The sequence below is a fragment of the Oryzias latipes genome, chromosome 4 (assembly GCF_002234675.1).
Source record: "Oryzias latipes chromosome 4, ASM223467v1".
NCBI lineage: Eukaryota > Metazoa > Chordata > Actinopteri > Beloniformes > Adrianichthyidae > Oryzias > Oryzias latipes.
Genome location: NC_019862.2, coordinates 5,379,541 through 5,402,460, shown reverse-complemented (window position 1 = coordinate 5,402,460; position 22,920 = coordinate 5,379,541). Strand labels below are relative to the sequence as shown.

The 22,920-nt window shown below is 42.6% G+C and overlaps 1 protein-coding gene across 1 annotated transcript; it reads right to left on the bottom strand.

The window, feature by feature from the left end:
* Positions 1 to 1,072: 1,072 nt before the first annotated feature.
* Positions 1,073 to 13,659, bottom strand: lrrc40 (leucine rich repeat containing 40). Its single transcript, XM_004067639.3, has 15 exons — positions 13,440 to 13,659; positions 11,847 to 12,016; positions 10,256 to 10,329; positions 10,002 to 10,131; positions 9,756 to 9,879; positions 9,265 to 9,404; positions 9,010 to 9,182; positions 8,847 to 8,937; positions 8,601 to 8,646; positions 8,425 to 8,527; positions 8,241 to 8,348; positions 8,061 to 8,171; positions 7,744 to 7,821; positions 1,803 to 1,988; positions 1,073 to 1,736 (listed from the first exon to the last, which is right to left on the bottom strand). Exons 1-15 carry the CDS (start codon positions 13,585 to 13,587, stop codon positions 1,631 to 1,633), a joined length of 1,788 nt encoding a protein of 595 aa, XP_004067687.1. The 5' UTR covers positions 13,588 to 13,659; the 3' UTR covers positions 1,073 to 1,630.
* Positions 13,660 to 22,920: the final 9,261 nt, after the last annotated feature.

The following is a 22,920-nucleotide window of genomic DNA, read 5'->3' as shown; positions in this document are numbered from 1 at the left end:
CTCTTGGCAGGAAGTCCGAGATCCTGTCAAAGGGTTCTCGCAGTGAGGTGAAGTGTTCTTTATAAGTTTTCAAAAAAACATTTACCTGCAAAGGTGTTTACTGAGAGTTGAGCTCAATCTTAAAGGAAACACGCCTGTAAGCTTTTATATTCTTCTTGTACGTGGTGCTCTCATTTCCAGCACCTGTTGTCAACGGTCCTACAGTCTGTCTTCATGCCAGCGCCTGGTGAAAGTCCATCATCTGTTCTCTAGGTCGCCTCAATCGGGCTTTGTCTGCTCTGCGTGTGTCTGCCACACTTGGTGGCAACTGCTCTGACATGGAACCAAACCCTGAAGACTTGGAAGGGTCGGGTTAAATCTATTCTATAGTGAACTTCCTGTCTGTTTTCTGGACACGCTGGAGCAAAAGCCTTCCACAGATCACTAAAGAAAGCGGTTTGTGCTCTCCGTCTGCCTGCAGACGGCGCTTCATCACTTCTACTTTTTATAACCTCATCAAGAAGATAGGGATTTAAGTCTAAATTCTCAGGTGTGCATCTTCAAGTGCGGTCATAAATGACCGTGTCATCGTGAAATGGAATCGTGAATCAAAGTGCTTGGAAGAAAGCCTGGCTTCCCTGATCATTTAAGACCAGATGTGTTCAATAATATCTCTAAATCTGTGGAGATCTTTTTGAAACAACTTGATTGTTCGCCAGAGAAGCAGCAGCCATGGTTTTGGTTTAAACACCCACCTGATCGAAAAAAAACGGTGCTTTTAACATGTTCTTGTGTCGTTTTACTCATGTTGGAGTTTCTGAGTTTTTCTTTATTCAAATCATTGTGAATCAGGAGCAGATGAATAAATGCAGTTTTAAAAAACAGAATAGGCTTACTCCATCACAGCAGTTCTGCCCACAACTCGGAGGCAAATTTCTGATGAACCCCAGCCGCTCTGCAGAAACTATGTCCTAGAAAACAACACAGGACTTTTAATTTAGGTTTCAAACATGATTAAAAGACCTGAGGGAACGCTTTTTCAAAAGATGACCAGAGTGAGACTTTAAACATCTGGACAGAGTCACACACACGGGTTATTTTGACATTTTATTCTTTCTCTATTCACTGCATGTATACATGTATGTATGTCACCTGTTCATGTCCGTCTACATCCAGAGAACACTGGGTACATTCACCCAAACACCCCCTACCAGAACTGCAGCTGTTCTCCTGCTGTTAGGAACTTTCCAGAGAACATTCACAGGGGAAACATTCAGGACCTTCTGGAGAGGACCTCCCTGCAGGTTCAGAGAACCCCAGCTTGTTCTGAAGTTCTCCATCACGTGTTCACGTTAGGGCCCAGAATAGCAAAGAGGAAGAAAATGTATTAGAACAAATCTTTTCTGGGATCCCCTGCTTCCTGTTTTTGGATGTAGAATCTTCAGACCATCCTGTCCTTAGCTGGGGGTTTGATGTTTTTGCATAAAAATGTCATCTGCATTTTTTTTTCCTGAGCCACGCCTCCTGCAGGTTAGCGCGGGTAAACCAACCTCGTTTTCTCATGCGAAATAAACATCTGTCGTTTGTGTGGAACTTCACCGATTGTACATCAGCAGACACACGGTTGGATTCGTGGAGATAAAAACGTGCGTCAGGCAGGTATGCGGCTGCGCAGGTACTCCAAAACCGCATCAGTTCCTTTGGCGACGATGGCGGCTCGGGGTGTCCGGAAAGGGTTTCCCTGCAGACTGAGACTCCTGAAGAGCAGAAGGCAATACCCTTCAGACACATGGTCAGTGAGGTGGGTCAGTTGAGCCGCTCACCTGAGGCTGGTGCACAGGCCGAGTTCAGGAGGGATGCTCAGCAGGTCATTGTTCGACAGATCCAGGGTCGACAGGTGCTCCAGTCTCGCGAGTCGGGCAGGATCTACACTGCTGACCTGATTGTTAGCCATCAGTACCGTCTCCATGGAAAACATCTGGTAGAGCACCTCTGGGAAGGACTTGAACCTGTGACGCCAATAGAAAGGAGCCAATGGCAGATGTGAAAAGCACAATTCACCTGCACAGGTGTGCAGTCCTCCTTTGCAGTCAATCTGGGGAAGACTGCAAGCCTTGCTGGGATTCAGACCAGAAACCTTGGGTTGTTAGGATACAGTGAACCATGCCCATTATGCAGCCCCACCCTCTTAGTGATCTGTCAGATCTGTCTCGTTTTTTTTATACATTTTCTGCTAAAATGTTACATTTTCACAATAAACACGAAGGTTAAAATTTAAGGATGACCCCCACCCTCTCAGTCTCAGCATCTTGTCTAGTTGCATATAAAACCGGACTGAGTGACCCTCCCCCTGGCGTTCCAAACATGAAGTACCTTGTTCCAAGAAGCCAAAATCCCATAGATTTCTATAGAGAAATAAACAGCTGTAACTCAGTCATTCTATTGGTCAGAAAAACCATTTTAGCTCTTTTATTAACATCTTCTTAGTAGTCCTCATATTTTTAATATATGTTCTGTAGTTCAAGTTATAAATGGACCAATTATATGCCTCAACAATAGTAGGTGGTGCCTGCTGACCCCCACGCCCATTAACATTAACAGATTTTCTTGAGCTGGCTTTCAAGTAGGATGGGTGTGGCCTTCCAACAGGCTTGATTTGATTTGGATTTGAATGGTGTTAGGAAAAGTCGAGGGACAATGGACCCTGTAGTCTGCCTAGAAGCGGACATCAGGAAAGCCCAAGTAGATAAGGAATATTTGGTTGCAATATTTTTTTATATAGAAAGTGGTCTGGAAAGAGGGTTTATTGATAAAATTACCAGGTAGGTTAGGACTTAATGGACGAATTTATAATTGGATTTAGGGATTTTTATGTGATAGATATGTTTAAGTTAGAATAGGAAAGTCTTTTTCTAATAGATACGTAGTGGATAATGGAACAAAAAGGAAGTGTGATTTTCAATTATTACTTATTAACTCCTGGCTGTTTGTTATTGACATTTTTTGACACGTTATTCTGCATTTCTTCTCTTATTGTATACTTGCTCAATAAAGTTTAAAGAAAAAAAGGACAAGAAGACGAGAGAACTTGGATAAACACAAAAGGGTTTTGTGGATTAATGATATCTTTAATTCCATTGGATGTGAATTTTTGCAGATGATGGAGCCTTGTGGAAGAGGGGACGGAATATTCATTATATGGAGAGAAAGATACATATTACGGGGGTGGAAAACTGGTCCTATAATTGGGGATTCAAATTTTCAGTGACTAAAACAAAATGCATGGTTTTTACTAGGAAATGTGAAACTGTTGAACTTAAAATTATATGGAGAAGTAGTGGAGCAAGTGCATAGTTTTAGGAATCTGGGAGTTATATTTGATACAAAGTCGAAATGGAAAGAGAATATTGATAGTATAGTAGGGAGATGTAAGAAAGTCATAAATATAATGAGATGCTTGAAAGGCACTGGGTGGGGAGCTAGTGCACAGGCTTTAAAACAAATATATATTACAATGATTAGGTCAGTCACAGATTATGGAATTATTGTTTACAATACAGCATGCAAAACGTTATTGCATGAAATAGAAGTCATCCAAAATCAGGCTTTGAGAATATGCACTGGGGCTATGAGGTCAACTCCTGCTGTGTCATTACAAGTTGAAATGGATGATCAACCATTGAAACTAAGAATTAAACAGCTGTTGCTTAACTATTGGGTGAAAACACAGGGTTGTGTAGATCTAGAAGACATGGTTAGGAGAGCTACTGCTCCTTGTTGGAAAAGTGATAATGGGACAAACGAAAGTGTTGCTTGGAAATTAGATAGATTAGCAAGAGAAACAAAGATTCATGGTAAAACCCTAGTTAAGACAGTTTTGTACCCAGCACTCCTTTCTGGGTTTTTCCAACCATACAAGTGGATTTGTATCTCCACAGGAAGATGGAGGGTAGCAAATGGAAGGGAAACTGGGATGAAATAACAGCAGACAGGTAAGACTCAATCCATGCTTCATTTATTCCCATATATACAGATGGATCTAAAGACCCAGACACAATGAGAACTGTTTTTTTCTTTCTGTATCCCTACATTATGAAAATACGTCGGAATTAAGACGTCAAAGGATCTTTCAGTTTTTGCAGTTGAAATGTTGGCAATATCTTATAGTTTACACTGGTTAGAACAGAATAGAATTGGAGATGGGATAACATGTTCAGACTCATTATCAGCATTGATGTCGTTGAAATCTTTTTCTGCTGATAGCAGGTCAGATCTAATGTATTTAATTTATGAAAGTTTGTTCAGATTGGAAAAATTGAAGATACGCCTCAGATTTATGTGGGTACCAGCACATAGGGGGGTAGTGGGAAATGAAATGGCTGATTTTCTGGCAAAAAGGGCGTTGAAACGGGGTATAGAGATGGAAATTCCTTTAGGCAGAACGGAAATTAGGGCGATTATTAGGAGTCGTATTGTGGCAGAATGGCAGAAACATTGGGAAAGGTATGGAAGCGCTTGTGTAGCATAAATAAAAAGAAACCAGAAAACCAGAAATGCAGCTTAATTTTGAAAATGAAAAAGCATTTCTGGTTTTGACTTTTCTTTTTATTTATGCTACACCATCGCTTCCATAGAAAGGGAGAAGTTTAGTTAGGTAGCCCCCCCACTTCGACCCATACTCCAACACAGTAGGTGGCGGTAATGCACCTTCACGTTGGTGCCTCCCGCCATTTAAACTACAAGAAGAAGAAGCTGTCACAAACAATGCATGAGGGGACAGCCAGGTTAAACGAGGTATGTTTGGTTTCAGTTTTACTTTTAAAATCATTCGATCATGTCCTGATCTTTGTTCTACGACCCATTAACTCGTAGGAGCCAACTATCAGTCTAAACCCGCCGCAAATGAGCCGCGTATTTGACGGAGAGTTCACACTCCCTCCCTTGTTTTGGTTAGCTTAGCATTAGCTCTCGTCAATGAATGACGTGGACCGGTTAGCAGCTGCTATCTATGCCAAATTTCTGTGTTCTACAATGTTGTCTACACTGAATGTGTATATATGGTAAAATGTTTTGTTAATGTAACCACATTGATTATTAATCAATGTAAAGGTTCTTTAGTTATTTTGTCTGATAATCTAATCTTTTTCTGGTGTCTTATCTAATGCAATGAAATGCACTTTATTTGAAAAGCCATTCTATTGAATGGAAACACACACTTATGTGCTATTTCTCATGTGCTTTGTTCAGTGCTAATGATTCACTTACAGGATTTTAATTATGAACTGAATTGCAATTTACAGTTAGGTAAATGAGAGAATCCATTTACCTAACTGTAATACAATTTGTATTTAGAATAAGAACTTGTGTTCACACAGAATATAATTTTCTGGATCTAATGGGTCCTGTTCTTTATCCAGGTCATTTATGTCGATGGTGAGCTAAGCCTGAACCAGAAAGAGACCAAGCATTGGAGCCTTCCAAGGAACTTCCTCCACCCTATTGTCTCTGCCCCCTCTCTCCTTGAGCTGTTCCCAAGTTTCTGATCACTAGTCCACAATATATATATATATATATATATATATATATATATATATATGCTATAGATCAGTGTTTTTCAACCTTTTTTGAGCCACGGCACACTTTAACCTTGACAAAAATCCCGCGGCACACCAGCATCCCAAAAAAAAAAAAAAAGAAGCAGAAACTCATAGTCTGTTTTGATCTACAGCCCCCCCCCGGCAATCTGACGTGCATTTTTGTGATAATTGTGGCAGAAAAAGCAGGAAGTTGCAGATGTTTTTCTAAAAGATGTAATAAAAGTTAAGTTACATACAAACTGTATGTTCGTTGTGTTTTCAAGACGCGTAAGAAGGACGACTCATTAAGCCAATGCATCATGGGAGATGTAGTGTGAAAACTGCGAGAAAACGGCAGAAAGACTCGCGTCTCTGAGCTTCATGGTTTTGTTCACTTGTTCCACGGTCTGATACCGGATTCTGTGGAAAGCTACACCGCTAAAGACGAGCTTTAGCTGGTGTTTTTGTCGGAACTGACTGAGTTATGAGCTAAATTGGAACAAGGAAGTGGAGACTTTTAACACTTCTGATTGGTCAGACTGATGACATGTGATTAAGCCTTCAAGAATGATTGGTGGAGTCGTGGAGACAGTAAAAGCTGCGGGACTTTTCCTTACACAGTTATAGCTGCAGCTATTTCGCGTTACCGTCATTCTTATCAAAATGTCTTTAATAGAATCAAATAAACACAAAGAAAAAAGTATTTTATGATCGTTTATATTCCTAACTACTCAGTGTTTTATCAGGACCTGTTTGGATGAACAAAGAGCTGATTTCCTGGAGATGGGAAATGCTTTTAGATCAGTTAATGAGGGCAATTTCCACGGCACACTTGACCATCTCCCACGGCACACTAGTGTGCCACGGCACACTAGTGTGCCGCGGCACACTGGTTGAAAAACACTGCTATAGATACACAGCTGATAGTCCTACTGAATAGACTGTTAGAATTTGTATTATGGCAAGAAAAAAGCAGTACAGAAAAATGAGTGGCCATCATTACTTTAAGCAATGAAGGTCAGTCAGTCCGAGAAATTGGGAAAACTCTTAAAGTGTCTCCAAGTGCAGTCACAAAAACCATCAAGCGCTACAAAGAAACTGGGTCACATGTGGACCGTCCCAGGAAAGGAAGACCCAGAGTCACCTCTGGTGCAGAGGATAAGTCCATCCAAGTCACCAGCCTCAGAAATGGCAGGTTAACAGCAGCTCAGACTAGAGAGCAGGTCAATGGCTCACAGAGTTCTAGCAGCAGACACATCTCTACAACAACTGTTAAAAGGAGACTGTGTGAATTAAGCCTTCGTGGTAGAATATCTGCTAGGAAACCACTGCTAAAGAAAGGCAACAAGCAGAAGAGACTTGTTTGGGCTAAAGAACACAAGGAATGGACGTTAGACCAGTGGAAATCTACTTTGGTCTGATGAGTCCAAATTGGAGATTTTTGGTTCCAACCACCGTGTCTTTGTGCGACACAGAAAAGGTGAACGGATGGACTCTACATGCCTGGTCCCCACAGTGAAGCATGGAGGAGGAGGTGTGATGGTGTGGGGGGTGCTTTGCTGGTAACACTGTTGGGGATTTATTCCAAATTGAAGGGATACTGAACCAGCATGGCTACCACAGCATCTTGCACTGGCATGCTATTCCATCCGGTTTGCGTTTAGTTGGACCATCATTTATTCCTCAACAGGACAATGACACCAAACACACCTCCAGGCTGTGTAAGGGCTATTTGACCAAGAAGGAGAGTGATAGGGGGCTGCGCCAGATGACCTGGCCTCCACAGTCACCGGACCTGAACCCAATTGAGATGGTTTGGGGTGATCTGGACCGCAGATGAAAGACAAAAGGACCAACAAGAGCTAAGCATCTCTGTGAACTCCTTCAAGACTGTTGGAAGACCATTTCAGGTGACTACCTCTAGAAGCTCATCAAGAGAATGCCAAAAGTGTGCAAAGCAGGAATCAAAGCAAAAGTTGGCTACTATGAAGAACCTACAATATGACATATTTTCAGTTGTTTAAAACTTTTTTGTTATGTATATAATTCCACATGTGTTAATTCATAGTTTTGATGCCTTCAGTGTGAATCTACAATTTTCATTGAAATGAAAATAAAGAAAACTCTTTGAGAAGGTGTGTCCTAACTTTTGGTCTGTACTGTATATGAGCAGCTCCTCTGAAGTTACCTGTTGTAACTGAGGATGATGCAGCGTAGCTTGGCCAGGTTCTCCATGTCGGCGGGTAAATCCTTCAGCTGGTTGTTCCTGAAACAGCAGAGCACCATCAATGCACTGAGAGCTTTCTCTGTGTCTTCCAACAAACTGTGTAGAAGATCAATCAGGATGACTTAATGTTCAAGAGGGGGTGGGACATAAGAACATTCCTCTAAAACCCAAACAGTGTGAAGATCAGTCTTTAGTCCAGACTGTGTCTTCACAAAGACAAGGAGAACTGCTCTGATATGTGCGCGCGCCTGTGTAAATGTGTGTTCCTGCAGGCATACCTGAGGTCCAGGTGCGTCAGCTGCAGCAGCCTGCACACCTCAACGCCGCAGTGGTCCAGCTGGTTGAAGCCTAAGTTGAGCTCAGTCAGGGAAGAGCTCAGTTGTAGCAGCCTAAACACAGAATCTGTTGTAACAGGGACAGGGTCTTGGGGGGAGGGGTCCTGGAGTACCTGAACACACCTGGCAGGGATGGAGGTCAGCTTGTTCTTGCTGAAGTTGGCAGTGACCACGTTCTGACCTTCAGCAGCGAGGAACGCCTCGTCTGGGATGGAGTCTACCTGCATGTCACTGAGCAGAAACCCCGGGGTTACACCTGCACAACATATGGACGTGTCCTGCACGCACTCCCAGGTCCACCGCTGACCTCTGGTCCAGCACCCCCAGGGTTTTGATGCTGTGCACGTTGATTCTGGCCTGGGAGGGGAATGTCATGGCTGTGGGGGGGTCCTCTGAGCTTTCAGGTTCCTCTGCAGAAGGACCACAGAGAGAATCCGTGAAGAAAACAGAAGTTCACTCTCCTGCTGAAGCTGTAGAGCTCACCTTTCACTCTTCCTCTCAGGTACTTTAGAAGTTCATTGGTTCCTTTCTGTGATGCAAAGGAAGATGAGGTTCAACAGAGGATAGCAGAACTCAACACGAAACCATGGTGGAGCAGAAAACATTGAGGTTCTGACGGCAGAAACACTTGTTCTTTCAGCGGTCTGGCCCACCATGAGCTTCTGTTTGTCGTGACTCGGTATGACCCAACAGCTGTGAAGCTCGTGTCTGTGTTCTGGTGACACCTACAGTCAGAAGATCTCTCCTGATCCCCCGCAGAGGGTTTCCCTCCACCAGCAGCACTTTCAGGTTGGGCAGCAGGCTGAGGGAGGCTGGAAGACTGACAGAGACAGGAGTCTCTCTGGTGAGCGGGGCGTGGCCTGCAAAGGTGGGGATGATGTCACAGATCTACCTGCCGATGTCGTTGTTGGTCAGGTCCAGGCGGGTCAGTGTATGCAGTAGAGACATCTGCTCGGGAACCGCTCGGATCTTATTGTCTCTGAGCTCCAGAACCGAGATGGCTTTCAGGCATTCCAGCTGCTCCGCCTCCAGCACCCCCACCTGGTTGTTTCCCACGTAGAGTTCCTGCAATCACACTGCTCCATCACCGAAGCGGAGGTGGACCGGGCCGTGTGGGCCTGTACTGACTGACTGGGATGGTGCTCACCTTCAGGGCAGGTGCGTGGAGCTGGGGTAGCCGCTGCAGCCGGTTGTGTCTGAGATGAAGCTGCTCCAAAGAAAGCATGTGAGCCAGGCTGGCAGGAACGTCGCTCAGCTGGTTGTTGCTGCAGTCCAGCAGCTTCACGTCTGTGGAAGCAGACCAGAACCTTAGAGACCCACACCTCATGAAAGGCTCAGCTATGTGCTGTCCCCCCTGTAAGACCTCAGGAGGTCTGGACATCTGCCATTTTTCACCTGAACTTCTGTCTAAGATAGGCACGAGTGTTTTCCAACAGTGACGTTCAACTTCAGCTCCAAATCTTCAAAATAAAAATCCATCTTTGTCTTCTCTCATCCTCCTTGCTGAACATCAAATGTGAGTTTGAAGGTATGAGATACAACCATGAATAAAACCTTCTGTGACCCCAGAATGACCTGTGACCTCTGATGGGCCTCAGCGGCGCCTCTCCTGGTCAAGAGAAGAACTGCTGCCCTTACTTGTGAGCTGTGACAGGCAGTCAGGAAGACAGCTCAGCTTATTGTGAGACAGGCTGATCTTCTGCAGGCCGGTCAGACGGCCAAGGCTTTGGGGCAGGTCTGTCAGACGATTCTTGGACAAATCCTGCAGACAGAAGACAGACGTCTGCAGGAGCCAGAGACTACCCAAGTTCCTGCAGGCAGTGAACACAACAGGCCCTTTCACATTAAAATAACTCATCCCATCCCCACTGAAAAATCACTCACCAGCTCTGTCAGGTTCTCCAGTTGTCCGAATTCTTCTGGAAGGTTCTCCAATAGGTTCTGCTGCAGGGTGAGACTCCGCAGGTTCCTTAGCATACACACCTCCACTGGCAGTGATGACAGCTGATTGTGACTAATTACAAGCAGAAAGGGCTTTAAGAACATTTAATGTCCAAGATGAGCCTGAGGTCACATGATCAAGAAAGAGGTCACATGATCTGGCGTGAGGTCTCAGGATGTGTTGAATGTGAGCTCACCTAAGACGTAGCGTCTGCAGCTCCTGCAGCTCTCCAATGGCGCTGTGTAAAGTGTTCAGCTGGTTGTCGTGGAGCTGAAAGGAAACATGCATTTCTGGTTGGTTATTTCAAGTCACTGCAAAAACACTGGATCTTATAATCCAAGAATTACTGCTCGAGTGAGACCTTTTCTCTCCAGAGCCAGAGCTGAAATACTAAAATATGCTTTTAAAACATCTAGAACAGATTGTTGTTATGCCCTTCTTTTGTTAAGAAAAATGTGATATTAATCTGCCACAGCTTGGCTGTGCGGCTCTTAACCAGGACCAGAAAGGAGGACATGACTCCATCTTTGAAACCTTTGCAAGGGCTCCCAGCCAGCCTTAGACATGATTTTAAGATTATCGTATTAGTTTATAAATGTCTTCATGTAACTGGATCTTATATTTTATCAGAACCACTTTAAGTTTATCATCCTCCAAGAGCCCTCAGGTCCTCAGGTGCAGGTCTGCTAGTGGTCCCCAATATCAGAACCACTCACTGTATACGAGAACTGGACCGAGTGACTCCTCCCCCCTGACATTCCAAACAGGAAGTACCTGCTGCCAAAATCCCATAGACTTCTGTTGCTCAGTCATTGTATTGGTCAGAATAGCCATTCTTGCTCTCTGATACCTTTTTAACATGTTCTTGATAATCCAATTTTTTTTTCTTTATTGGAAGTTATTCAGTTAAAAACAGAATAATCAGATACCTCAATAAAAGTATGTTGGTCTCACATTAAACATTCAAAAGGTTTGACTGATTTCGTGTAGCTTGCTTTCAAATAGTAGGGGGTTGGACTTCCAAAAGTTCACTTTTGATTGGCAAGAGTGGTTGCCACAGAAACAACAACTCAGATCGACTTGGACCACTGCTTATTGACAAATTCTAGTTCCAACATGGGTTGCCGAGAACCGCAACTGAAGTGCCTTCATTTAATTGGACCTGGAAGTGAACCATTCTCTATGGGTCACACTCACTGGGCCCACTTCGCATCCACAGTCAATGGTCAGAACAAAAACCTGCGGCGAAGCGACATCCCAGCACTGTGGACCTCACCTGTGGAATTGCCTGCCTGGGGAGGTGAGGGCTTTGCCCACTGTGGTGGTTTTCAAGAAAAAAAATTAAACTAATCTTTTAAGGTTGCTTTTAAGTAGATTTATTTACTTTAATTTGAATTATAGTTGCTTTTTTCCAGTTTGTTTTTGTGTACGGTGTATGTGTGTTGTGGGGCTTTTATTGTGATAATTTTTAATTATTGATAGAACTCCCAGAACTCCCAGTTACCAAATCAGGGAAATGCAAAGAACCTTTTTAAAGGAACAGTTCTTCAACGTCAGTTCTCCAGGTCTTTAGGAGCACCTTCATTGTTTTTGGTGGATGGTCACACTAAATATTGTCCATCAGTAGATTCTGCATGCCTTAACCGAACAGTAAGTTAGAGTGTTAGTTTTGCCGTCCATGTTTACCAGCAGGCAGGTTTGGTGAGGTCAGGCTGCAGCTTCACACAGCTGTGAAAGCTGCAGCAGTTCTCATAGCAGAGCATCACAGACGTATTTGTAACACTTACATCCAGCGTGACGAGTGCAGGCAGCAGTCTGATGTCCTCAGATATCTGACTGATCTGATTGGAGGAGAGCAGCAGCTTGGTGAGGTCCGTCTGTTCCCACCAACGATCTGAAGCTCCAAACGAAACATTCTGCTGGGCCTCTTCATTGACCCGGTACACACTCTGAGGGACTGAGACACACCATCATAATGTCCAGCAGAGGAAAGCAGTCATTCCACCTTAACTCTGTCCTCAGTGGAGTACGCTCACATTAGAGATGAACACGAAGGGCTTTCATGAAATTGCACTGAAGCTTTGGATGTCCAAGTGAAAGGAATCACAGACCAGCAGGTGTTCCACAGACCCAGCGCCATGATCACACATGCACCCCCAATTCTCAGCTGCTGAGTTCGTAAAGGTGCCGAATTATATCAAAGGGTCATTTCCCTTTCAAGCTACAAAAATCTCTCACTGATAACAGTGAGAGATACATTTTGTAAGTATTTGAGTCTAAGTTTGAGTTTAAACATTTGATCTCTTAGTAACCATTAAGAGCTCTGCTTCACACAGACCAGTTAGACTCTACTATTCAACTTGTTACCTGAACTGAAGACACCTGTTCAGTTCTGATGGACAGACAGAATCAGTCCATCAGTCAGACTCCAAACTCTCCAACATGGAAAGACTAGAGTTTCCAGTGGATTTGAGGGAGACGATTGTAGACCTGGACAAGACCAGAATGGACTACAAAACTATCAGCAAGATGCTGGAGGTTAAGGTGACAACTGTTGGTTTAAGAGACTATCAACCATCAATCCACCTTTAGGTCTGAGGCTCCAAACCAGATCTGACCTGGTGTGGTTTCCATGACCATGAGAACAGAGAGAAATCAGCCTAAAACAACACGGCAGAAGTTAGTTGATGATCTCAAAGCAGCTGGAACCTCAGTCACTAAGAAAACCATTGGGGATACTAGGAACCAAAGCCCCCCTGCTTAAGAAGACACATGTGCGACCCGCCTGAAGTTTGTCAACAAACACCTTCGTCTTTTATAGAGGGATTGGGAGAAGGTGTTGTGGTCAAATCAGACCACAGCTAAAGTCTTTAACTCAACCTGTTGTGTTTGGAGGAAGAGAAATGCTGCCTACGACCCCAAGAACAGCATCCCTACTGTCAAGCATGGAGGGGGAAATATTATGCTTTGGGGCTGGTTTTCTGCACAAGGCTACTTCACAGTGTGGTAGGGAGGATGGTGGAGCCATGTATCGTCAAATCCTGAGTGAGAACCTCGTTCTCCCACCAGGAGGTTTAACATAAGTCTTCCAACAGTATAATGACCTAAAACATACAGCCAAGGCGACCAATGAATGATTGCTACAACCATTCTCTGGATATTAATTTTATAGAAAACCAATGGAGAGAGCTGAAGCTTAGAGTTGCCAAGCAACAGGCACCAAATTTTAATTATTTAAAGTAGTTGTAAACTACTTTTTTTTGATAACCAAACAGAAGTTTTATTTTGATAGGGATTAAAAAATAAAGGCATCCGCCCAGTGCGGCGAGCGCGCGCAGGTCCGCCTCGCCCAATCACGTACACGCAAACACTAGCGTTACCTTTCGTGAGCGCGCGGCCGGACAAGTTGAGCTGTCCGCTCTTCCGCGCGGCTTTCAGCAGGCCAGCCGGGACTTCCTCCTCATCTTTAATCTTTGGTCGGAAACCCGCCAGAGAATCTGCGCGGCCTCCCCTTCCTAACCTCGACATATTGATGAGATCCAAACGGCAGCTTTCCCTCCCGCCCGTCAAACAAACGCAAGGTCCTTTTCCGGTTTTTCAGAGTAAAAGCCCTCGCGAGGTCGGGGTTGTTTTTCTGAACCAAAGTATACATTAACGTGCGTGTTCACTCTAGATCTGATGCAGAAGCAGTTAAATATTTTATTTATTTAACCTAAGGAAAATTACCAACATTTTTAGTAAAAAAATAAATAAAAATGGAGTGGCAGCGACTGTAATTACAGTGATCAGTTTGGTCATGTGACCTGGGCAATTTGAACCCAGCCATGCATATCACAATTTACAAGTAATGCATGATACTGCAAGGCTGTAGGAAGGAGGACTAAAAAAGTGCACTTTCTGTTGTGTCATTCTAACAAGTAAACACATGATGTGGACAACATTAATGTGTGAGAAAGGTAAAAAAAAAAAAAAAAAACATTGCTCAGCTCAGTGTGTTCAGTTCTGCTTTAAGTGTTTGTATAATGTTTCAGTCAGAAGACCTCCTTAATTCTTCCATGGAACACATGTGGAAAACACAAAACTTTATTTAAAAAAAAAACAATGGTCTAAATAGCCCTGTGGGGCTGTCCTTAAGCTGATGGTTATACTCACATCTGTGAATGAAAAAGAAAATTTCCTTAGAACAGCCTATATTTGATCGTAAAAGAACTTAAATACCCACTCTGATGAAAATGTTATTCTGACATTTTTCTGATGATTGATAACATGTAAAGAAAATTAGGCTCACAGTTGCTTTTCGGGTGCTCACTAGTCAGTAATGAGTGCTCACTAGTCAGTAATGGGTGCTCACTAGTGAGCAGAAACCCGACCGTTACTGACTGGTGAGCACCAGTTAGTTTTTTTTTTTTTTACTTCAATTGTTTTTTTTTTCAATGGTCCTTTAGGGGCTCCGTACCTTTCTGAATATTTCTTCATATTTATATTGAATCAGGAGCAGCCAAAACAATACAGTTTAAATAAAGATTATTAGTTGTGACGTAGAAAATAGGGAGGGCGGGCCACAAGGTCTCTGCTCCGAGCTCTCAGCAACGGGAAGGGGGGTCGGGGTTGCTCCACACCTAACCCTGCCTATAGCGCAGATATGGATTTTTAACCAACTCCTGCTGCTCTGCAGTAACTATATACTAGGAAACAACAGTTTGTTTGTTTTTTGGCTTAAAACAGCATCATCATCATGAAAAGATCCTTGGGACCACATAACATTAAAGTGAATGGAAAATAACTTGTGTAAGATACTCACTAATGGTACCTGGAAATTCTAGTGGCTTCATTTTTTTGGTTTTATAATGTTCTTCAAACAGGAAGTGACCTCCTGGCCTTTGGCTGGGTTGGGTAAATAGTTTTTTAATGGACTTACTAGACTTGACTCTCAGCTAAGACTTGGTTTCCATATTATTTTATAATCCCAAATTTCACAGGCTGCCTTGCTGTGTCAGGAGCAGGTCACCTGTTTGTGACGTCACTGACGTGTTGGAGACCATTGCAATGCCGCGGCCGCCGCCGTCCTGTCATTGACAGAGATGATAGTGATGGTAAATCACTGCATTACCAGACTCCCCAGGAGAATCCCAGATTGTGAGGTCTGCTCCTGTGCTCACACACAGTCACACACACATTTTACACATTTATGCAGTGTTCGGATCCTTCAACCCCCACCACTATGGTGTGGGTTGGCTCTCTGTTTACTCTCCACAAGTTAATTGTGTAATTAAGAGAGTGGGCGGGAACTGCAGTTGATTGACCAAAGTACTAATTACAGCTCGACTGTTTCTGCTCACACATGCGGCTGGCGTGTGTGTGTTGGGGGGGTTGATCTCCAAGTGCAGTAGCAAAGGCGCCATGGTGCTCAAAACAGCGGTCTGACATTTGCTTCTCAAGTTCTGACCTCCTGTGGTCGCTCTGTGAGGGGTGATACACACTCCTTTACCACACCCTGGCAATCCCCCAGGAAAGCCACCTCTGCAGGGGAAAGATGTTTTGGAAAGAGGCGGGTCCATTTAGGAACTGCTGAGCAAGCTACCTGGAAAAATTGCTGTTGAAATGATCCTCAACAGAATGAATGTCGTTCATGAAGTTGTCCCCCCGTCAGGTAGTAGTGTAGACTGCTTCCCAGGCAAGTTATCAAACACTGAGGGCTCTAAAGCTCCTTCAAGCAGAATGGCATCATCATGGTGTGTTTAATCTTTTCCCAACATTACCGATGACTTTAACTCAGAGTGCCAATCAGGTGCTGCAAATGTTATCATATCAGGAGGTTGGGGGGAAAAATCCTAAGCTTAACAGTCCTTGTGACCTTAGGTTGGACTTCGTTCGAATTTTGCTCATACCTGTTAAAAACACTCATTTTTAATAAAAGCATCTGTTATAGCCGAGCTGGATTATTCCAGTTTTGTCATTCCAGTACGGGAATGTCAGGAATATTTTATGCTGCCTTTAAAAGGTCCATTTAAAAAAGGTTTGAATTTTCCACTAAGATGGTCTCTGCTTAGGGGTGTAACGATTTATTTTAACAACAATTTAATTCATATAATAATTTATGATTGCCGATCTGATTTATAGTGGACATTGGTTCCTTTTTAACGATCCAGTTCAATTACATAAAATGGATCCAGAACATCTTTGTCCAAAACTTCAACCAGAGTGACTCAGAGATAAATACCTGCGACTGAACAGTGAAGTTTTCCAGATGCCTTTGATTTATTCAAGAGAATCAAGTGTAAATTAAATCTGTGTACAAACAAGTAAACAAGAATTAATGTCAAATCCATTCACATTTGAGTTTCCTAAAGTTCAGCCCACCACACAATGGACTGGAATGATGGACTGATCAGTTTTTGATGACATCACAAGTGTGTTGTCTGCTGTAATGTCACTTTGTCATTTTAAAATAATAGTAACATAGCCCTAATGTACCTTAATCCAAAGGCATTTTCCATTATCTATTATAATGATTTATTCAATTTTAAAAGGAGTTTATGATCGTATAAGTTGATTCGATTAACAACTTGCCTCAGGCAGGTCCTTGTGGTTGGATTGTAGGGATAATAATAATCTCTAAAGTAATATATACCTTGATCTCTGCTTTTCTTTTTTTAAGTTTTGGTTTTCATCTTGATCGAGCTTCTGAAGAAATTAACTGTTCTAGTCTGGAATCATCTCCTGTACCCAGAACTGAAGCTGAAGAGGTTGCAGCAACCTTATCTGTTCCCTCGAAAAAAGTCAACAACAATCAGGTGAGAAGTTCTGTCCTCAGTGATCAGAGTCTGAATTACAATAAAAGCCACTGTCAGCAGAGATAAAGCAGTGTGACGAGTTTTGCCGTCTTCCATGGACTATTAATGACTTCCTAAACCCTGGTAGGGGTTAGAACTACAGGGTAGATTAGAGATAGTGTGGATCTGTACCAGTTTCTCCCAACATTTGAAAATGCTGTGTACTATGAAGGTAAAAATGTGTCTAAATGGACGAGTTTGGAGATTTTTTATGTGAGAACCTGTAAAACAGAATGTGCAACCCAAATCTATATGTTGAACCATAAATCAACACATCTGTAGAAATTCTATGTTTGTTTTTATGTGCGTACATTTTTACACACAGATGCAGATTTTTGGTGCACAAGTTCTCGCATTTTATTTTACAGGTTCTCACATCAAATCTCCAAGCTCGTCCATTCAGACACATTTTTACCTTCATAGTGTGAGGGCTGCCTGACAGTAATCATTTTCAGTGATAAAATTGAGTCTTCCCCTCAGGAGGGGCTAAAGTTGGAGAACAGGCAGGAGGGGGACACTGGCCTGGCTTAATGCTGGTTAAGAATCTTGGTCAAAACAGCAGCAAGCTGAGAGTCAAAGTCCTTTGTTTCCTGTCCAGGAATCTAAGGTAACATACAATGTTGCAGTTCCTCAAATGACCACTGGAGGTTGATTTTATAAGGTTACCACATCCCAGTGGACTCCCAGGTTAAAAAAGTCAAAATTTACACCAAAAAGAACAATTCACAGCCAGATGTCAAAAATTTTTCTAAAATTATTAATTATAACAGTGGGGTGGGTGGGTGGGCGGGGGATAAAAATCTATTGTTTTAATTTAATAAGAGTATAAATTTGTGATTTATTAGAGATATATTTTTGAATTGTCAGGTGGGTGGATCAATGCAATTGGCTGACTTCAAATGATCAAACTCTCACTTTATTTTGTCCTGCCCATTGCCTATTTTTGGATGTTGTAGAGGTGGGTAGAGTGAAGGTGGGCCCGTACCACTTCAGGCCTCCTTTTTACCATTTAAATTTGTCTGAGTGATGTCAGGGAATAGTTGTATATGCAAGGGATAGACGAAAGCGGAAGGGTTACTAACTTGTTGGTGTATCTAAGATTCATGAGGGCGATGTCACAGAATTAAAAGTGAAATGGGCACATGCCATTTGTTTTTGTACATTGGATGATCTGCATGTGTGCTGCGGTGCATGGATGAATGTGCATGTATTGGTGCGTTTGTGTGCTCATGCGTGTGTTTCTTCTGGCCTGTAATCCGTCTCCTGGCAGTGACGGCCCCTCGGCAGCAAGAGGGGGCGGTTGGCTCCATTGCTGCTTTTTAGTCTCCTCGGGACTCTTCTGTCCCTGGAACTGGATCAGATTTTATCTGGAGATGAAGTTGAACTTAGAAAGCTGCAAATTTGCAGAAACTTGATGAAGCTCCTGGATCTCTCTCAGAGATGAGACTCAGCTGACGTCTGAGGAGAAGCTGTAATTTACAGCTGTGTGAAGAGGATTGGGAAGAACTGAGGAGTTGTTCCTGAATTCAGTGCCACACTTCTGTTAATCTGGGCCTCAGTGATGTGTGGAGGATTTACTTGATTTGAATGGAAACAGACGTTCCAAGCTTAAGGAGACAGCAGAGCCATTCAGCTCAGATCTGATGAAGATGCTGGATACTGAGTCTTGGAGCCGTAGGAGCTGAGAACAGTAAGAATCTACATCTGTTGGTCTTTTTTTTGGTCCAGAAGAACAGAGAGAAAAATCCTTGATTGGATATTCAGAGTTTTTTCCTTCTTTTTTTCTGTTATTTTTTTATTTTAAGAATGACATGTCGGCTTGTTTAAAGAATCTTTGGAGTAAAACACAAACTTCATCTTCATGCTTCTCAGAAACATCCTCCTCCAAACTCTAACCTGCAGAGTCTGGATCTGAACTTGGAGAACAGGAATGATTCAATAAAGGGAGGAAAAACTTCTAAAGTTCCTCACAGTCCTGTCATTTTGACTTTTGACGCCTCTGCTTTGCCTTCATGGAGACACCAAGAGGATGTGGGGGGGCCGACGGTGCCGTGAAGTGGCAGCTGTGTTATGATGTGACGGCCAAGACGTGGTGGATGGTGAGTTCAAATTCAGCCAAGACTGTGATCAGAAAGCATCAGATGTAAGCCTTCATGTGTATAGTAGTGTGTGTGTTTTCATGAGCATGTGTGTTTGTGCCTATTGTTAGATTTAGTAAGAGTTGGTCAATGTTAGTTATGGTTGGCTGTAGTTGGTTATTTTTGGTGAGATTTAGTTAAATTAGTTATAATTGTGCAGGAGTTGGTGGAAGATTGCGGCCCAAGCTCTGACAATCTGTTTCAAAGTCAACCCTGAAGGAACAAATGTCATCGTTTCTGAAAAGACTACTGGAAGCTGCAGTCAAAAGAGAGCAGTTTATCATCAGCCAGGTTTACAGCTTTGTTTACACTTTAGCAGCTGTTTGTGACTACTGTGGTGGTGGTGGTGGGGTGACTTTGTTATTCTATGTGCTTATTTTATTAGAGCTGAAAGTTGTGCATATTTAGGGATGTGTTTTTTTTTATTGGCAGATAGATCGAACTATTGATGAACCAAACAGAGTTTCAAACTTTACCTTATTTTGCCTAACTAGAAAATGTTGGGACGCTTTTGAGCAAAATCTAAGCAGAACACCAATGGGGGACCTTTCTGTGTGGAGTTTGCATGTTCTCCCCGTGCATGCGTGGGTTTTCTCCGGGGACTCTGGGTTCCGCCCACCGTCCAAAAACATGCTTCATAGGTTCATTGGTTACTCTAAATTGTCCCTAGGTGTGAGTGTGCATGGGTGTGTTATTGTGGCCCTGCGACAGACTGGCGACCTGTCCAGGGCGTCCCCTGCCTTCGCCCACAAGTGGCAGAGATAGGCTCCAGCAGCCCCGTGACCCCAAAAGGAAAAAAAAAACGGGTTTAGAATATGAATTCATTTCTAAAATCTGTGCGTGGAATTCAGTGTAGATCCCAATCTAGGCCCAAACTCTGAAATATGTGAATGCCAGTAAAGATTTAATGATGCACGCAGCTTCTGAGCATGCATCTCCCTCTGAACACAAACCTGCAGTCAGCTGTACGTAAATGCAAATGTTCTCTTTCCACAACCTGCTCTGATGTGAGTAAAGATTTATTTGTGATAAAGAATGTGCATGAAATAAGTCCATAATTTTTGGCAATTACGCTCTGGGCTGATGACGTCCTGCATGCTTGGGATGAACTTGGACTATGGATGAATTAACCCCACAGAGTAGACTCTGATGGTAGCTCAGGGCCAACCATGCCAAAGTATCACTCCAGGAGGAGAACGGGGTGGAGGAGAGCTGGTGAAGTGCTTGAACAGGGGTCAATGTTAAATAGGCCTGCACAATATACCGCAAATTTATCGTTATCGCAATATCCAGCTCTGCAATATGCATATCGCAAAAGACGCCGAATATCGCAATAAATCGCAAACCCAAAATGTGTTAAAACAGTCTTCTAGCAGCTTGAAGCATTTAACGAATCAAATAAATCCCTTTATGCTTTGACCAATCAGATGGACGCCTTCCCATTGTTGACCAATCAGATGGAGTCCTTTTATGTTAGATGTTTGTCACCCGTGTCGACGAGGGTCATTTGGAGTATAATTTTTAAACTGTTGCAATGAAATGGGAATGATGTTTTTGTTTATTTTTCTATTTGTTTATTTACTGCAAATTATATCGTTATCGCAATATTGATCACTAATATCGCAAGTTTTCCTCATATCGTGCAGCCCTAGTTCATACTAGGTCACGTTTAAGTTGTGGGCCTCTATCTTTTTTCTTCATTGTTCATTTATGTTTTGGCCACAGCTATAGGTCTTAACTTTTTCTCCTTTTTGAAAAAGACTTGGATTTTAAGTTATGTTGACTTATTTAATAACACTTGCAGTAAAATGGAAATGTAGGAGACACCAACCTTTTTTATTCCTGGGCATCTATATAAATTTTTTGTAATCATTCATCATAGTTTTGGCAAGTTCTATGGTAAATATATTTTCTTCTTTTTGAATAAAACTTGCACGTTAATTTAAGTTGTGTTGAATTATTTGAATAAAACTCACACTGAAACCAAAATGTATTGGTATTTTTGCTTTTCTATTTTTCCATTTATCGCAAGTCATACCGTCATCGCAGTTTCAAACACTGATATCGCATATCGCAGATTTTTCTAATATCGTGCAGGCCTAATGTTAAAGGAATCATTTGGGCCAGTTTCTTACTAACTAAAATGCAAGGAGATTTGCAAAATCCCACTTTCTATTCAGAAAAAGACTCACTTTAGTTCTAGTTTTGTGGCCATAAAGCCATTTGTTTAAAACATGTCGCTTTTAAATATTTACAATAATTGAATTACAACAGGGTTATACTTTTCTACAAATAACAACTTTAATTTCTTTCACTTTTGACATCAGCAAACACAAGTTCATTTCAAAATAAAATACACCCTGGTTTAAATACCCTGTACTCATGTCACCTGGCTGCACCTAGTTTTTACCCTGAAGTAGTAGGGATAGGTTCCAACAACCCCGTCAGCAGACTCAGGGTGGTTGAAGCTGTTTGTAACAGTTCATAGGATTTTTTTTAACTCTCCATAACAGATACATGACAACATGAGCCCAGTATAACATCAGCCTGTCGTTTTGTTGTACAATACTCTGTTCAAATGATGTTGTTTTAAAAAACTCAAAAAGGGAATTTCATCGAAAGCATCAGCTAATCTAAGGAACATTGAGTTTGGAGCATGAGTGAATCCATTCAGCCTCCACTGATGATCAATAAGTCTGCAGATGTAGATTAGTTTGGACCATACAGCTTTGATGACCTTGAATGCATCAGCATGCTGTACCTTAAACAGACCAAAAACTAAACAAAAACTGCAAAAGTAGAAACAGAGAATCAACCAATGAAAAACAGACATTGATGAGAATTTGCAGGTAAATGGTCTATACTTGTAAAGTGCCTTTCTACCGTCCTCAAAGGCCAAAGGTGCTGTATAGTCACAGTCCTATTCACACACACTGATGGTGGCTTTGCTGCCGAACACTGGCACCAACTCTCCACCAGAGTTAAGGTGGGGTTCAGTGTGCTGTCCAAGGACACTTTAACATATGGGCGGGCAATCAGAGATCGACCGCCGTATCACTGCACCACGGCTTCCATTCTTGTTCAATGGAACCATTTTTAAACAGTGAAACAGACCAAAACGATGGGTCCCTCCATCTAACATTTGGTTGCACACATTTTTGAGCCAATCTTTGGAAGCAGACGATTTTGTAACTATCAGAAAGACTTCTTCACTTGTTGGCCGATATTCTGATCCATTTTTTAAACAAAGGACTTCAAGTGTGTCCTGCAGAACACATACAGTATTTCAGCCCAGTCCACAAAAGTTCAACAGCATTAAGATCCGGGCTCATGACGGGACACCGTGGAATGGTCTACTGTTTTGCTCTCTGGTGTTCTTGGTGGTTCTGACAGTCAATTTGGTGTGTTCTGTGGGGGCCTAATGGCAGATTGGAAGGTCAGATAGTGAGCTGAATGTGCCCTTTCAGGTTGCGAAAGCATTAACTTTTCTTGTTTTGTTTTTTTAATCCTGGGACTACAGAGGCGCAAAGAGTTTGTTGATTCAGAGTTTCCCTGAACTGTAAGCTGTACGGATTTAAACAACTCTCTGGGTGGTACAAGCAGTGTGGGAGGCGCCAGCAGGAGCCATCTTTATAATGAGAGGGAGCACCAGAAAACACCAACACACACTCACACTGTAAAAGGACAGGCACGGTAGGGATAGATGGATGGACGGATTAATGGATTTCTGACCCTGGATAAAAATCAGGTTTCTAGAATATTCCTCTTTCATGTTCTCAACATACAACAGAGAACTTAGCTCGCACATATTGTAACCCTTTATTAGGAGACCGTTCCAAAGCTTGTTTTAAGACCAAGTCTGAGGAAAATTGTGTTTTTAACATGTTCTT

What these genes read in the sequence shown, in the direction of transcription:
- lrrc40 (XM_004067639.3), bottom strand. Translation starts at nt 13,587, where the DNA reads ATGTCGAGGTTAGGAAGGGGAGGCCGCGCAGATTCTCTGGCGGGTTTC. An exon ending in ACCAACAACGACATCGGCAG is followed by an intron (nt 8,938 to 9,009) that starts GTAGATCTGTGA and finishes TGTCTCTGTCAG; the next exon opens with TCTTCCAGCCTCCCTCAGCC. An exon ending in CCTGAGAGGAAGAGTGAAAG is followed by an intron (nt 8,528 to 8,600) that starts GTGAGCTCTACA and finishes GTCCTTCTGCAG; the next exon opens with AGGAACCTGAAAGCTCAGAG.